Genomic DNA, 16,783 nt, shown 5'->3' on the forward strand with positions numbered 1-16,783 from the left:
AAATGTTAGAAAGGTTGCCACGGGCTTAGCACATGCTCACAGATGAGAAATTTTGCAAACTGCAAAGAAATGGGTTGGTAGATGAGAAAAAAAAAGAAGTTGAAGAAAACCTAGACTGAATTAATTTAGAATGGAGGACCCGCCCTATGTCTTCTACATCTTTACGAAAGCGAATCCCAAAATGTTAACTGTGAGATGTTACTACATGCTCATTAAGTAGGAGGAAGTGATAAATATTTGGAAAATGTTGTAGACATTGTAGCCTTGGCTAAATGATTAAAAATTCCTATTAGCATAATTCTTTTTTTAGCTGTCCTATTTACAAAATGTTAGTAATAACAGCGCTGGCTTCATATGGTTGCCAGGGGATTATGTGGGTAAATCCATGCAAGGTACCTAGCAGATTGAAGGTATTCAAAAAGTATTGCAAACCCTTTGAGAATTCCTACAATAAAGAAGAATGTGAGTAAGCGTTTCCCAAATATGGCTAAACGTAAGGATCATTACCTAATAACCTAGCATAGAAGTTTGGAAAATGCTATTGTGGAAGATCCAGTGGATCAAAGACTAGAAGCATGAAAAGCAATATGGTAGGCTCTCCTGAATAAAATACTTAGGAATCTAGTTATCAATATTAATATTCTTGTTTGAATGCTTTTCCTCCCTTATTTTTGTCTGACAAATTCTTACTCTTCTTTGATGGAGAAACTGAAACCATGACCCAAATTCTCCATCCTTCCTGCATCCATACCCTTTAAAGCACTGTGATTTTTGCAGCAATTCCCATCAAGAGTTGGATTCTATTTCTCTATGTCTTGAATGAGCTTATCTCAGGGTTATGTTGGCCAGTAGAATATCACAGAAATGATGGTGTTCCAAGACTATTCTTCAAAACACTCTACGTGCTTTCTTCCTCTGCCTTTACCAGGAGAACATACCCAGCCTAACCTATTGCATCCTAAGACCTATGGGGCAGAGCTTTGTCCTACTAGTCTAGCCCTTTGACATGTAAGGACCCTAGTCTGGAAGAGCCAGCCCAGCTGACCCCCAGAATAACAACACATACAGGAATGAATTCAGCTGAGATAGGCAAGCAGGGCTCAGATCAAGAGGACTTCCCTGCTGACCCATAAATTTGTAGGAATGATAAATGGTTACTTTAAGTCACAAATTATGGGGCTTATTACAGAGTGTTATTATAGAAATAGCTCTATGTTAATATACCATCTTGAAATCTTAGCCCAATGACCATGTGTCTATGTTCTTTTCCCTCCTACAACACCACCTGGTTTTACCTGTCTATTCTCCCTTCACAGTCTGTGCTCACCTCTTTCGTAGCACTTGTTTGATGGTGTGATAACATCTTGATAGAGAGTAAGCTTCGTGAAGGTTGAGTCGATGTTTTTTTATTTATGAATGCCCACCTTAGAGTAGAGGGTCTGGCATATAGAGACTACACCCAAGCTACTCTTTAATTTGTGTATACTCTTATGATTTTAAGGACTTTGTGTTGTCTGAAAACCAGAAAATGGGTCATCTCATTAATGGAGCATCTACTCTATGCAAGATCAGTATTTTAAACAAAATGTTACTGGTCTTAGTGACAGGTTTATTTTATTAATTTTATTTAATTTTATTTAATTTTATTTATTTTTGAAAGAGAGGGAGCAAGTGTGTGAGGGGCAGAGAGAGAGAGAGAGAAGAGAGAGAATCCCATGAGGGGCAGAGAGAAGGAGGAAGGGAGAGACAGACAGACAGAGACAGAAGTGGGGCTCACCTGAAGTGGGGCTCGAGCTCACCAACTGTGAGATAATGACCTGAGCCGAAGTCAAATGCTTAACAGCTAAGCCACCCAGGAACTCCCATAGATATATTTTAAATATGTATTTGCTTCATCATCTGACTCCAATTCTTTCTTTCCTAAAATCATTTTATGTAGGTGGATATAGTGGACCTTATTAGAGTATTTTTTAAGCTTAATGTATTAAGGATTAACGTTTATATTTCACTTATTTCAGGGTTTAAGACTTTTTTTTTTTTTTTTTTTTTTGCCTTAAGTAACTGAGCTGGCTATCAGAAAGATGAAAATCAAGTATATCTGTGGCCCTGTTACTTTACAATGTTTATAGAACGAACACTCTAAGATACCTCTGCTCAGAAGCAGGACCGGCCAGAGAGCTAGAGATGTGTATAGTCATTATACTATTTCTTGAACATTGACTTTGTACCCAGTGAACTTGATAGGATTATCTCCTTTCAAAGGTAGTTTCTTGGCCAAGTCATGGGTCCAGAGAATGGCTGACTCAGCATTGCTATGTTGATCTCAAACACATTTTGTTAGCTACCATGCATACATACTGCCTTTCTTTTTTTTTTTTTTTTAATTTTTTTTTTTCAACGTTTATTTATTTTTGGGACAGAGAGAGACAGAGCATGAGCGGGGGAGGGGCAGAGAGAGAGGGAGACACAGAATCGGAAACAGGCTCCAGGCTCCGAGCCATCAGCCCAGAGCCTGATGCGGGGCTCGAACTCACCGACTGCGAGATCGTGACCTGGCTGAAGTCGGACGCTTAACCGACTGCGCCACCCAGGCGCCCCCATACTGCCTTTCTAAAGTAAGGTAAAAGCACTCATTAGTTGCTCACTAAGGACCATATAGTGTGCTAAGGACTTTACATGTATCTGTGTGTTTTTTTTTTCTTTCACTTAATCTTCACACTTTGGAGACAATCTAAAATTCTATTATGAAGTATTATCAAGTAGAAACAGTAAGTATTTTGTCTGCTATTAAATGTTAAATGACAGAGGCAGGACTTGAACCCAGGCTTTGTTATCATGTAGTCAATCTAAATATATATTTTTGAATGAATAAGTCAATCCTATCAGAATAAGTTTGATCAGATTCTAACACATGTTGGCTACAGAGAACAAACATTAGCCCAAAGTAGGTTAATCCACTCAGAATCAGCTCCTAGGTAGACAAAATATTTTTTAGATAAAACCTAAAAAAAAAAACAAAACAAAAAAAGATTTTGAACAGCTAATTACAGACTCAAGCTGATAGGTTCCATTTTTGTGAAAATGAGGTAGTTTTATCTGAATCTCTCTGCTTGCCACAGCATTCTTCCACCTGACCAACTCAGATTGGACTTGTTTGCTCTATTAAAATAGTTGTAGGACACCTGGGTGGCTCAGTTGGTTAAACGTCAGACTTCAGCTCAGGTCATGATCTCAGGGTTTTGGGTTTCAAGCCCCATATTGGGCTCTGTGCTGACAGCTCAGAGCCTGGAGCCTGCTTCGGATTCTATGTCTCCCTCTCTCTGCTCACTCTCTGTCTCTCTAGGTCTCTCAAAGATGAATAAACGTTAAAAAAAAAAAGTTCTAGGGGCACCTGGGTGGCTCAGTTGGTTGAGTGTCTGACTCTTGATTTCAGCTCAGGTCATAATCTCACAGTTCCTGGGATCGAGCCCCACTTCAGGATCCGTGCTGAACAAGGAGCCTGCTGAAGATTCTCTGTCTCACTCTGCCCCTCTTCCCTGATTATGCATTCTTTCTCTCCCTCTAAAACAAAAACAAACAAGCATGCCAGCAAATAGTTCTGAAATTTTTGGCTTGGTTCGGCCTAATCCTACTGATTTACTTAGTTAACGAAATTAATTCTCCTTCCACCAGTAACTTAAATATATTTTAATTAGCTTTAAAGCACGGGAATGACTCACAGCCACTTTGTGGATATTCCTACCCATCCCTACTAGTCCTATAAGATGATCCATGAAAAGAATGACGTGGTCCAAAATGTTTAGAAAATGTTGCGTATACTCCTCTTTTAGAGATCCACCCTTTACGTTAGCTCCATCATACACCTAATGGTTTTCAGAAATCTAGAGAATGTAGTGTCATTTAATGCCATAGTTTTCCAAACTTAATTTGAGGGGTAGGGGGGTCCAAAAGCTGTTATCTTACTATGCAGATTATATTTTGTTTAAAGATGATTTTCACCGGTGCCTGGGTGGCTCAGTCAAGTTAAGCATCCAACTTCGGCTCAGATCCTGATCTCATGGTGCCTGGGTTCAAGCCCCACGTTGGGCTCTCTGCTGTCAGTATAGGGCCTGCTTGGGATCCTCTGCCTGCCCGCCCCCTCTCTGCCCTTGCCCTGCTCACGTGCACGCTCGCTCTCTCTTTCAAAAAGGAATAAACATTTAAATATGAATTTTGGAAATTTTGGAATTTTGACCTCTTTTAATTTGTAACGATCTAACTTAAATAGCCCAGAAATCATCTTTGAGTAGATCATACTGTTTAAACTGGGTCTGACTCTGATCGGCTCTAAGTAGTTATGATTAAATTCCTGGGAGCACTCAGCATTTTTAAAACCATTTGAACAAATTCAGGGAAGCTGCATTTGAAACGTGCAACGCCATACTTATTTTGGTAACATTTTTTCTCCCATGGAGAGGCAGAGAATTTCTATACTGTCTGTAAAAAAAAATAACCCAAGCATTTTGAGGACTAAAGTGAATGAATGATACCCCAATTATGGTGTAGGGCTGGATTCTCTCACAGTTGCTAAAACTATAACCGAAGGGTACTTATGTGTATGTGTGTGGTGGGTGGGTTGAGAAAGGTAGAAGATAGTCTCATCTTTGTTTCCAGTAGCCTCTGGGTGTCTCATTCTTGAGGCCAGAAGGAGAAATTAGGTTCAATATATTGACAGGTATCTGGAAATTGTCCTTGATGTGGAGGGGATTCTGTTCCTGCTAGGATGTGGCAGGAGGGTGTATAGAGGGGGTCCTTATTGGCATTTCAAATTTCCACTCATGGAGTATCCTAAAATGTCAATAAAAGACTCTTTATTCATAAATAACTGATATGCGGTCATTTACGTCTGTACATTGAGCTCGAAAAGTCTGTAACCATCCAGTTTTTTTTTGTTTTTGTTTTTTTTGTTTTTTTTGTTTTTTTTTTGCAAACTCTACATAAAACATCCAAACGGTCCATTTTGTTCAGTACAATATAACACAGCTGTTTGGCATTACCAAATATATATGTATATATATATATAGATATGTACATGTGCTGAAAAAGAAGCCAGTGCAGTCTTTTCTAAGAAGTCCATCCAAGTATTTACTGTACAACATTCAGAATTTACATTGATAATACAAGGCACAGAAAGTATGGTATGAAGCCAAGGCCATGCTTTATTCAAACTCTCCTCTGGCTTTGCTCAGTCCTTCAGCTTCATGTCAAACTAAGTGTTCAGTTCCGCTTTTTGTTTTTTTTTGTTTTTTGTTTTTTTTTGTTTTTTTGGCTTTGAACACATCAAATGAAAGTTGAGAGTGGTATGGGTTTGAAATATGAATCACTTGAAAAAACCACCCCCCCACGCACCTTCCCAAAATAAACAGGACAAAATGAAATCTGCTTTAAAATTCTTCCATACAGAAATGGTGGTAAACAATTACTCATATTTTTTGAGTCTGGGTTAGAAGGAGCAACCAGTTAATCCTCTAACTGCTTGTATTTGCAATATTTCTAGGTCAACACATACCGCATTGTGTGTGCCAATTAGAAACAATTGTGAAGAACGGGAAATCTTAAGATCTGTCTTGATTCCAACTTGGGAAAGGAGAATACTGTTTTCCTCACCAGAAAATTCCCACACTGAATTTTTTTTCATCTTCTTGAGACGTGTTGAATGGGAAGGGCCTTCATAATCTAGGCTGGACTGTAGAGAGTGTTTCTGATTGAAATTTTTTAGCTAATTCTGATAAGGCTTAGATAAAAGCCTCTTGATAAGGGGTGATCTTATTTCAGGCATCATTAGAGCTTGCTAATGAGGGATATTGGAATTATTAGATCTCTTTCTGATTGTAATGTCTGTTTCAATAATGGAGGTGATAAGGCAAGATATTCTGCTTACAAACTCCCTCATGATATTCTCATGATTCAAAAGAACCATAGTTAAATGTCTCTCTTCCATATCTGTTTAATTTTAAGGGACTTGTAGCATTTATCCCACTTTGGAATTTGTATGCAAGTAATGCTTGCAATAGTGAAATACTCTTGGGGGTTAAGAAAGATTTGAGGCAAAAAGGACATTTTTGTTGTAATCATGCCTTTTGTAAAAGTAGTTGAGACACATTTCCACTCACGCAAAGAGTTACCTTACGAAATTTAGTGATCGATTTTGTAATTCAGGGCTATACCTTTTTGGAAAAGAGGATGTATCCTCTGCCCAACTTAATCTTAAAGGTGGAGGAGGACATTGTTAAGCTCAGGCCTAAACATGAAGCTTACTGCCTTTTTAATCTTTGGGTTCAGATGGAGGGTGGGCGCTAAGACGCACAGTTCACTGTCACCGTCTTAGGCCCACCTCATGAGGACATTCCAAATCCGTGATCTTCACAGCAAAAGGAAAAAGCAAAGTAGCTGCTTCAAAAACCACAATTATTCTATGTGAGTTAAATTTCCTACTTCAGATCACAGTACTACACACTAGTGACTAACGGCCAGGTCTGATTTCCATCCCCTTTTGTCTTTTGAAAAAACACAGCACACGAATTGCCATTTCGATTTTTGCTGACGACCCTGGAGGGGGATGTGAGGAGTCCGTGGTAGACACTGGCTCTCCTAGAACTGCTTTGCAAAAAACACCACATGCTGTCAATACAGCCAAACAGCTTTATAACTGCAGCTTTTGAAAGAGTGTGGAAAGTAAAAACACAAAATATGTAACACATCTAAGATTACCAACATTTTCACTTTGTGACATTTGACAAAATACATTTTTGCTTTGTAGTTCAGGAAAATTCTATGCAGACAAAACAGTGGAAGCTGCGGGAAGGGTGACCGTTTAGCTTTTGGCGAAAACATCGATTTTTCAAATACACCGCTATGGTAACTAACACCGAAGGGCTCATAAAATTTTGTCAATATCTGTAGGACAACATTTTACTCTCCCATTTGCTATGGATGTGACCCCTAGTCCGGTCAATGGGAGGTACCAGGATTCAGAACTCTGCAATGTTTCATGAGAAAAAGTAATGGAAATGGGCCATGCCATGGGCCACAGAAGCACATTTCTCAGCAACTTCAGGTTCCTGTGACTTTCACAGATCTGGAACAAACACCTCTGAGGAACTTCACCTTCAACACATCTGATAGTTACTATTCCACACCTTTGGGGAAGGACTAAGAAATCGCAGCAAAAATGGCAAAAAGGAAAAACAAGCACATTAAAAGATTTTTATAACATTTGAAATTCACAGATTTGCCAGAAGTTTGGCAAGTGTAGAGTACTATCTAAAACCAATTATAGATGGTCCCCAGCTCACGGCAGTTCCACTGACTGTCTTCTGACTTTACGATGGTACGAAGGTGATAGGCATTCAGTAGAACTGTACTAGAAACTCTGAATTTGGATCTTCTCTGGGGCTAGCCATATGTGGGAGGACTCTCTGATGACGTTTGGGCATGGGCGGCTGCAGCCCCCCTCCGCCACACCATCGCAGGGGTGAACAACCAATATACCGGTAACCATTCTGTTGTTCACTTTCAGTACGGCATTCAGTTAATCACATGAGACTTTCAACACTTCCATTGTAAACTAGACTCTGTGTTGGATGATTTTGCCCAAATGTAGGCTAAGGCTAACGGAAGTGGTCTGAACACATTGAAGTTACCCTAGGCTAAGCTATGGTGTTCAACAGGTTAGGTGTATTAAGTGTTTTTTTTGAGTTATAATATTTTCAACTTACGATGGGTTTATGGGGAATAACCCTCTCATAAGTCAAGGAAGATCTGTACACCATTTTAATATTCTGCCTTTGCTTATCAGTTGCAATGTGGAGAATTTTTGTCAAGGAAAATAGTTGCAATAAATCCAGAACTTTTTAATCCAAAGAGAACCCGGTTTTAGTCATCTGACTTAATAACCCCTCTCAAAGTCAACTGAAAGAAAAATGTAGGGACCATGGCAAAGGATAACACCTGCAGCTGGAGATAAAAATAATAAAAAGGGAGAAAAATTTCTCCTCTTTAAACAGAACTGTGTCAATTCCTATTCATCTCTTACAAAAAGGCCAATAAAATTTTTGTGGGCATACATCTGAGTTTTATGAGACTTTCTGCACTGGTAAATGAAGTTTGCATTGAAATCCATAGAGTGAGCTTCCCTTTGGCTTAAAGGATTTTAATGTAAACCAGTAAGACTGCATGAGCAATGTTGTAAAAACTGTAAATTAACTTTGTGATGCGGCAGTCTGGTGCAGCTGGGAAGTACACCCTTTTGGTGGCATAATTTGAAGTCCTGTTTAAAGCATGACCGTTAGACTTAAATGCTTTTGAGGACTGACAGATGTGTCCTTAAGTGGGATATCTTGTGAAAATTCTAAGTAACCTACCAGGTATCACAGCCCACTTTTAATTTCTTGGTTCGTTTTGCACTGGGACAATAACACTTCTGCGGTAAGCACTTGCACTGACCAGGGACTCTGTTTCTAGAGGGGTGGCGTTTGTGTTGTGACAGGAAAATGTTAAAATAGAACAAGGGTTTAGGTCACAGTGAGTAACCACAAGTTCCAGTGTCAGTTAAGTCTATCTGGTCTGCATTTTCCACTCCTCCCTGACACACCCCCAGCTGTCTGTGAATCTCGTGAACGTGGGTTCTCCTTGGAATTCTATTGCAAAATACCATACAATCCTGCCATGTGACAGCCACAGAATTTCATACATTTCTGTAGAAATCCTATGCAGAATTCTAACAGAAATAAGAGAAAGGAAAAGAGGGAGCAGAACGGACTGACAGATGGATTTGAACCTTAGGAAGAAGTCAGAGGTGAATCATGCTCATTCACATCCTTAGTTACTCAATATGGTATGATGATCATGAGCATTTATAAAAACCCAGGCCAAGAAAAGAAAAAAGTCCATAGGAGGAAATTCTAGACATTGAGGGATTGATGATAATCTCTTTTCTTAAAATAATTTAGATTCTAGGGAAAACATTAACATTTTTCATTTAATATATAAAAAAAGTATCAGGTCTAAAAAGAATCTGTTTGAATGCATGGAATACAGAAAGCAATTATAAGGCCAATTAGAAGGAAAGGCGGGGGGGTGGGGGGAGGCGGAGGCAGGATGATTTTTAAATCCCTATTAACATCTCCAAGATGGAAACTAACAAAAGTTCTCTCTAATGTGTTTTCTGCAAGTTATTATCCAACAGTCAATGCAGATTCTTTCTGTATACCACCATGCCAATCAACTCTCTAGTTCATTTTGGGTGACTGACCATCTACTTCAACTTCTTGCTCCTTCAGAAATGATAGCAAGGGTGTCAGATGATTTACACTCTCATGCCCTTCTCTCTGTTGCTCCCCCGAAGGAATAAACAAGTAGAGGACATCAGTAAAAGGGCGTTTTCCTTATCTAGAGATGGTATTTTGAAAATATGCTCAGCAGTTCTAAGAGGATTTGCTCGTTCTGTATTAGATGCCTTTGATTCCTGAGAAAAGAAAGATGCTTTTGGATTTCACGTAGCAAAGCCTTTCATCCAATACAGGGGACTATATATACCACACGTTAGTTAGAGAACATGGCTAACACATTTAAGAGTTCTTAATGCCTTACCCATGGTATCATAAATTCCACCTATCTCTAGTTCTTTTTTACTTCGGTGGGGATTTACATTTTTTCTTCCTACATGGGACTTATAAAAACTTTTTTTTTTTTAAATGACCATATCCCACTGCCAAGTAGTCCCTAATTTCCCTATTTTTATTCTAATGAAGCCAACTTCTAAGTAGCTGATCAGCCCTGTGGTTGATCTAGGTCCTTGACCTTGCTTGTCCTGATTGTGGACAGCTAATTAAAACATCAACCAGAGCAGAAACAGATCCGTTCATCTTTAGTCTACCAGGACACCTTATCAAAATGATTTACTAGTATAAAAGATGGAGTCATGTTAAGATGGGGTGGGGGGTCACGAATTATCTGTGGACTTCAGTTTTCCACAATACCATTACTTCTTTTTTTCAAAAAAGGATCCGAAAGCAATAGTCCTGTGTTAATGGTCTTGTAGAAAAAGCCTACTTGATAAGGCTGAGCAACCAGATGTTGAAACTTCCTGAACAACGCACGTGGTTTCTGGGACATTGTGGTCGACGTATTCCTCAGGTCTACTGACCCCTATCATTTAGACCAAAGACTATCTGCTGATTTTCGCAGAGGCAAAGGAGGATGCCCTATAGCCCTATGGGGAGATATTGTGATAACAGACTAGAAAGTTTCAAGAACCTGGATTGAAAAGTGTAGCAGAACCCCTCAGCCCCTTATATCAATGTTGGGCAACTGAGTCAACACCTTCATCCTCCATCCCAGAGTGACAGCTTCTCAAAGGCGTGTGGCATCTGTAGTTCATGTATTTCCTTGGGCTCGATTTGACCTCCCCTCCAAATCCATGTAATATGTCGTGTTCTAACAGCACTCTGCAATTTGAGCGGCTTAGCTGGGAAGAGAGACAGCTGTGCTTCGTTGACTTAGAAGACATAAGTTTCCATATTGAGCAGTTTAGTTATGCTCCTTGAAACCACTCCTATGTAATGGGTAAGGAAGGGGGGGGGGGGAATGTGGGTAGATTTGTCTCTGGGAGAAAATGAAGGTGGTCATGGCAAGAACTAGTTTGTGGTCTATCTTACCTTCTGGTCTTGTTTCCACTAAGTGGCTAGGATAAATGGGGAACTGGTGCTGGTGTGATGTACTCAGATTCTAAATTCTAAATGCCCTCCTCGACGTTATTAAAGTCCTACAAATAAATGGGTTGGCAACCCCATTTCACTTCTAAAAGCCAACGTTACAATGATTGCTAACATCACAGATGCCAGTTGGTAGAGAACCCTGACAATCTGGTACCAGAATCAGCTGGCCCTTTGGGGCACGTCATTAAAAACCTGCTTCAAAACATGCACTATTCAATCTCTACCGTCCCAGCTTTATTGTAGGTCATCTTTTTCCACAGTTCCTTTTATCTAGCTGTGCCCTCACTTTTATTCTTGCCACTCCAAATCTGAGAAAGTTCATAAAGTGTTAACCCGAGTGTGGATTCAGACGAGACAGTAGAGCCCTCTTATATTTAAGAGAGCTGGTACTTCTCCCTATTAACATATTACACCTATATAGAATGCAGTTTCTTCAACCAGGGATTCTCACTGAGTGTAAATGAAGGCTGAATTCCCCAAGTGCCACTGGGCCGAAAGCTGCCTCTTTCCCATTTAAAGCAAATGTCCCGAAGCTGGCCGTCACTGTCTCATGAACGATAGTGGACTAGAGTCCATTTTGCCTGCTGTAGTTGAAGTCGGCTTCATCGAGTTGGGATTCTGTAATGTTTGAGAGTTTCGTGTGTGTCCGCCCAATCTCTTCAAGAGCACAGGCCAGGGAGTCAAGATCACCATCGTGCTGATGACGAGCTTCCCACAGGTTCAAAATGACAGCGGATGGACTACTTTGTGTAGCAAAATAAGATAAATTCCTAGACAGATTTGAAGAAACAAAAAGAATAACAAAAAATGAAAATAGAAATAAAGGAACAAATAAAAATCACTATAAGGGAATTAAAAATGAATTGCAATGGATATTACTACAATAGGAATAGGAGGCTCCACTATGGCAGGTCTGGAGGCACTGAACCTGAAAGCTCAACTGTGGAATGTTACCAATGACCTTCTTATCTCCCAGGTCCTCACCTCCCTGGACGGGTGTATGTGTGTGTGTGTGTGTGTGTGTGTGTGCATCTGTGCGTGTGTGCATGTGTGTGTGTTTCCCTCTTGACCACCTGCTTGAAAAAGTTCTCTCATTAACTTACACAATGACATAACTCATTCCTATTTTCCAAAATATCTGACCGCTTTATCTCTCCCTTGGTAAACAGAGGACTGTCAAGGTTTTATCTTTGATTTCTTTCCTTCTGAGGTGAGCTCATATACTAAGTGGAGTAGTTATCAACTCTAAGCAGACAGTGTTTAAATTGGCACCTCCAATCTTACAGGTTAATGTCAGCTAGTTACAGATCTCCAAATGACCTTGAGAGTGCCTGGATTAGCTATCTCTCCACCTCCTCAAACTCAATGCATCAGAAATTGGTATCCTCTCCATGCCTCCGAATTGGGCCCCTTTTAAACTATAACAGGTATCCTAGTAATTACAAATGTCCTTCTAATCTCTCACACCAGGACATTTATTTTTGACTCTTCCCTTTATATTGTTGTTTTCTTTTTGACATACACATCAGCTCACATTTCCTCTACATTCATGCTATGTATATGTAATTGATGCTCTATCATTTTTTTCCTGAATCACAGCAAAATCCTTGCAGATCTTTATGCCTGTAAAGTTTCTAATATATCCTGCATTCTATTTTTTCAATGATCAGGTATTACTCTCCTTGTTTTCAATGCCTTCCTCTGTCTGGCCCCACCTAGGTACGGCAATATATATTTTTATTCAATCTTCCTTTGCCCTTTGAGCCATTAATGCTGACTTAGGTAATACTTTGCTTCTTGCTTTTATTCAATCGATTCTCTCCATTTGGAATACCCTCTTCCTGTCTTTACTCTCTGTTTATCAAAATCTTGCACCCCTGCAATGCCTGGTTCACTTCTCTACTCTGCTCAAAATGCTTTATTTCTTCTCTGAATTCTGTCACTGTGCTTAAATTTTCATATGAACAAAGTGCTGATATATTTCATGTGAGTTTTGACTACCCAGCATGATTACGGACACCTGAAGAGAGAGGATCATAGGTGATAATCTTCTGATTCTGTAACAGTCCTTATCCTAATACGATGACAGGTGTTTACTCAATATCCATTGTCTGAGTAATTGATTGCTATGAGCTTTTTCCAAGTGACATGAGATCTCCATTGAAAACAAATGGTAACCTTTTGGACAATGACTTTGCTATGGCGAAGACTAAGACAACACAAAAGATTAAAGGTCACAGTTTTTCATAGGCACTTTTACAGCACAGATAGAAATGTCACCTCTGGAGAAATTTTGATAAGTTGAACAGATTTTCAAGAGTCAACCACGAATTGCCCGTTTTGAGGATGGCACAATTTTCCATCACCACATTCAGCATATAATCACAAAGTGGACTCGTAGCTAAGAGCACTTGGAAGAGAAGACCAGCTTTTAAGGGCACATTACCATTTACAAGCACCACACACACATCCAGTAATTCCGAGTGAATAAAGGGCTACTCAAAGATCTTAAGGGACTGTTTAAAGCTAGTTGGTTGCCACGTGGCATTATTTTATCGGGGTGCTATATATACTTTCTACTACATCTGAATCCTTAATTGAGAAAGGGAGAAGGCCAGCTTAAAACTATTCTCTCTGGTTTCTTATTAAATATAGTTATTTCTGCACTAATAGAAATGGCAAACCAAACCCTGCGTGGGTAGTTGAAGGGATCCCAGTTCCTCTTGTTTAAGAACTTTGTTTTGAATACTGTCCCTTCTACCTGGTGATGGGCCACTGTTTACAGAGAAAGCTGCTATATCTCCAGGTCTGTAAGTAAATTGGTACACCCCTTCCAACATTCAGGCAGAACATGAACTGGAGGACTAGCGGAGAAGAAGGCAAACTGAGAGACTAGGTGTGAGTGAACTCTTGGGCGGGCTTGTGTGACAAACTCTTCCCATGTCCTTTTTGAGACTGATGACCATAAATATACATTTGTTTCCGGAACGGGTAAATATTCTCTCCAATGTTGTTTCAAAAAGAGAAAGAACAGCAAGAACAACAACAAAAGGACAGATTTTTTTATCATTCTATTGAGGGCTTATTTATAGTTTGTAGTTTCCCCTGAAAAACAATGGACCAGTGTCCTGTGGGACAGACTAGAATCTTGTGATCCTATTACCCCCAAATTAAGCTTTATTCGATACCAGGGGTTGACCAATGTTTCTGTAAAGACCAGATGGTAAATCTTTTTGACTTTAGGGGCCACACATGGTCCCTAAAGCAGCTACCTGACTTTGCTATGGTGGTGTGAAAGCAGCCACAGACGATACATATGAATGAGCATGGCTGTGTTGCAATAAAGCTTTTTTGAGAGACCCTAAAGTGTGAATGTCCTGCAGTTTTCACATATCACACAATATTCCTCTTCTTTTGATTAAAAAAAAATTTTTTTCCTGACCATTTCAAAATCCTGAAACCATTCTAGCTCCTGGGCTATAGGCAAGCAGGTGGTGGGCCAAATTTGGCCGTTAGGCCATAGTGCTGATCCCTGTCCTATGTTTTACACCATAAGCTAGATTTCCAGTAGCTCTTTGAGAGAAGATTGGACTGAAGTTTTTGTTTAGTGCTGCATTTGAAAATAAGCATCCAGAGTGCCAAAGTCATTGAAACCACAAGTCACACATCCTACCTCAAGCACTTTGAGAGCTTTGTGCTCAGTAAATGTTCAGGGACCTTTGACATTTTAAGACCTGACAGGAAGACCCGGCTATAAAAATGCAATAGTGAAATTTTGGGAGAGGCATGCAGAATGTGTTCTGGAGGTTGGGATAAATCTTTGTCCTAACACAATATTAAACATTTCCATGAATCTGTGGTGGGGGTGGGAGTGGGAAGGTGTTCTACCTGCCTAGAGGACGAGGGGCAGAGCTGGAGAAGGACTCCTGCGGCCACTTGGTTCTCACATGTCCTGATTTGTAGGGTAGGCACCTGGGGCTACAGGAAGCCGAGTGGTCAAAAGTGGCAGAAATACAACTTTCACTTGGCACAGGTCTCTGAACATATTATAACAAGTGAAATGTGCTCTCCAAAGCGTGGCTCAGATTTATTCTCTATGCAAGCACATTCATCCTAACACACACAAATCTCAAATTCCACTAAATTTTAGTAGGTACATGCAGGATGGTACCAGTCTTATTAAAAGTGATTCAGTTAGCTTTGTGATAAACAGACCTCCCATTAAGTTGCATTTCCCGGTCTACACCGGGAACAGTTAGTATATAAAAGACCCTAAAGTCCCAATGCTGTAGGCTGTTACTCAAAGATTGGCGGGTTATTTTAACTATTTACATATGTGCAAATGCACTGGTTTTTTGTTTGTTTGTTTTGTTTTGAAAGTTGGTATACCATGCATCTATTGGTTTTTTTCCATACTGCCCTTTTGCAATTATTCGGATCCCAGTCTGTGTGACCCATTTGTCTTCATAATGGTGGTACATTTGGACACCAGTAGGTAAATTCACACACAATTCAGGGAATAATATTAATACCAGAGAACAGAGTTCATAGCAACAGTTGGTAGTAAGTAATTTTGTGAGTGTCTTTGAAACCAGAATATTTAGCAAAAGTAGTAAAGTGGTAGCCCTGAATTTAGGTGGATGCCTCAAAATAAAACAATGTTTTTACTTTCTCTTTGAAAACTGTTTACAGAAGTGAATGTTTATTATGCTGGTCTCAGATGTTTCCAATTGTTACTTTTTTATGCTCTGAACTTTGGGTGACCTTTTGTGGTAGTCTTTTTGAATTTTGATAGACTGAGGTAATTTTGAAAAAAAATTAAAAAAAAAATTTGTGGTGTCCTAAAGATGCTGCCTACTATGCAGGTGAGATTACTCTCTAAATTTTAGGAATTTACTTTAGAATCTTTCTATGTCTTCAGGTCAGTTCATTTGTCCTAAGCCTTGTAGATTCAATGACTTTATCTTTTCTGTCGTAACTCCCACCGAAAAGAGCAGAGAGAAACTATAAAAAACTCATGCTGAGACAGCCGGATAAGTTTATCCATGTAAGTTCATTGAGTAGTAATGGCTTATGAAATTCAATTTTGTTTTGTTGAGCCTATATGCCTACTATTTACCTGAGTTCTCGGTTGGGAGGGGGGGGGGGCAATTAGTTTATTACCATGATTAATTTCATCTTTCTAAGACTTTGCTGTCCCCATCCCTTATCCCCAATTAGAATCTCATGCTTTATGTGGAAACCAGGAGAGAATTGGGAGCATGAATCTATCTTAGCAATTTCACTAGCTAGACACAGGCCGACCCATAGTGATTGATGTATACAGTCAAAAACTGAATTTTTACACAGAATCCCAGTTTTCAAAACACATCTTCAAACTCATGACCATATTAAACTAATAATGGAAATTAGGTTAAATTTGAGGATTTCTGGAAATAGTGACTCGTGCCTTCTGTTTTCTTCTTTTGGGGAAGAATTAAGGGCCCCTGCTAAAATTCTGCCCTCCAGTGTCTTTATACACTATTATACCTTGGGCTAGTTTTTTGAAAAGGAAAAGTGGCTAGGCATCCATTTGGTATGAATTTAGAGATACCACCTTTTCTTTAGTACTTGAAAGCAGCATTCAAATGTAAATGTCTTTGGGAATAGTAACCTCTAAATCTTCAATCAGTTAGCAAAAAGATAACAGTAATAGAGGGAGGTGAGGGTCTGAGGCTCAATCTGAGCCCTGGGGAAACGCACTGAAGGGCAAACTGTACTGATGCTGGAGTTGGCCTGGTTCGGTGTTCTTCTATCTGTGTGTGGCCCTTTCATTCTGAACTGCAGATGACAAACTTTCAGTTTCTCAGAATCCTGCTACCATGGGGCCGATCTACCTATCTGCAAGCTGTAAGCTCTTCTTGTGAATGGATTTCCTACTGAAATATAGTTGGGGACCACATTAGAGCTGCTGCCGCTTAATGTCTTTAGCACAGAAGACATCTCATACCAGGTGCATGCCGTGAATGCATTCAGAATTTAGGATT

The 16,783-nt window shown here is 39.6% G+C and overlaps 1 protein-coding gene across 13 annotated transcripts in view; it reads right to left on the reverse strand.

Moving 5' to 3' along the window:
• Positions 1–4,835: 4,835 nt before the first annotated feature.
• Positions 4,836–16,783, reverse strand: part of UNC5D (unc-5 netrin receptor D) — a 554,486-nt gene continuing 542,538 nt past the window's right edge. For all 13 annotated transcript variants that reach the window (XM_047857031.1, XM_047857032.1, XM_047857030.1 and 10 more), the window contains one exon: positions 4,836–11,527. In XM_047857031.1, coding sequence (XP_047712987.1) covers positions 11,323–11,527 — 205 coding nt within the window. In that variant the 3' untranslated portion in view covers positions 4,836–11,322. The remainder of the gene's footprint in view (positions 11,528–16,783) is intronic.

Source organism: Prionailurus viverrinus, chromosome B1, assembly GCF_022837055.1.
Source record: "Prionailurus viverrinus isolate Anna chromosome B1, UM_Priviv_1.0, whole genome shotgun sequence".
In the NCBI taxonomy this organism is placed as follows: Eukaryota; Metazoa; Chordata; class Mammalia; order Carnivora; family Felidae; genus Prionailurus; species Prionailurus viverrinus.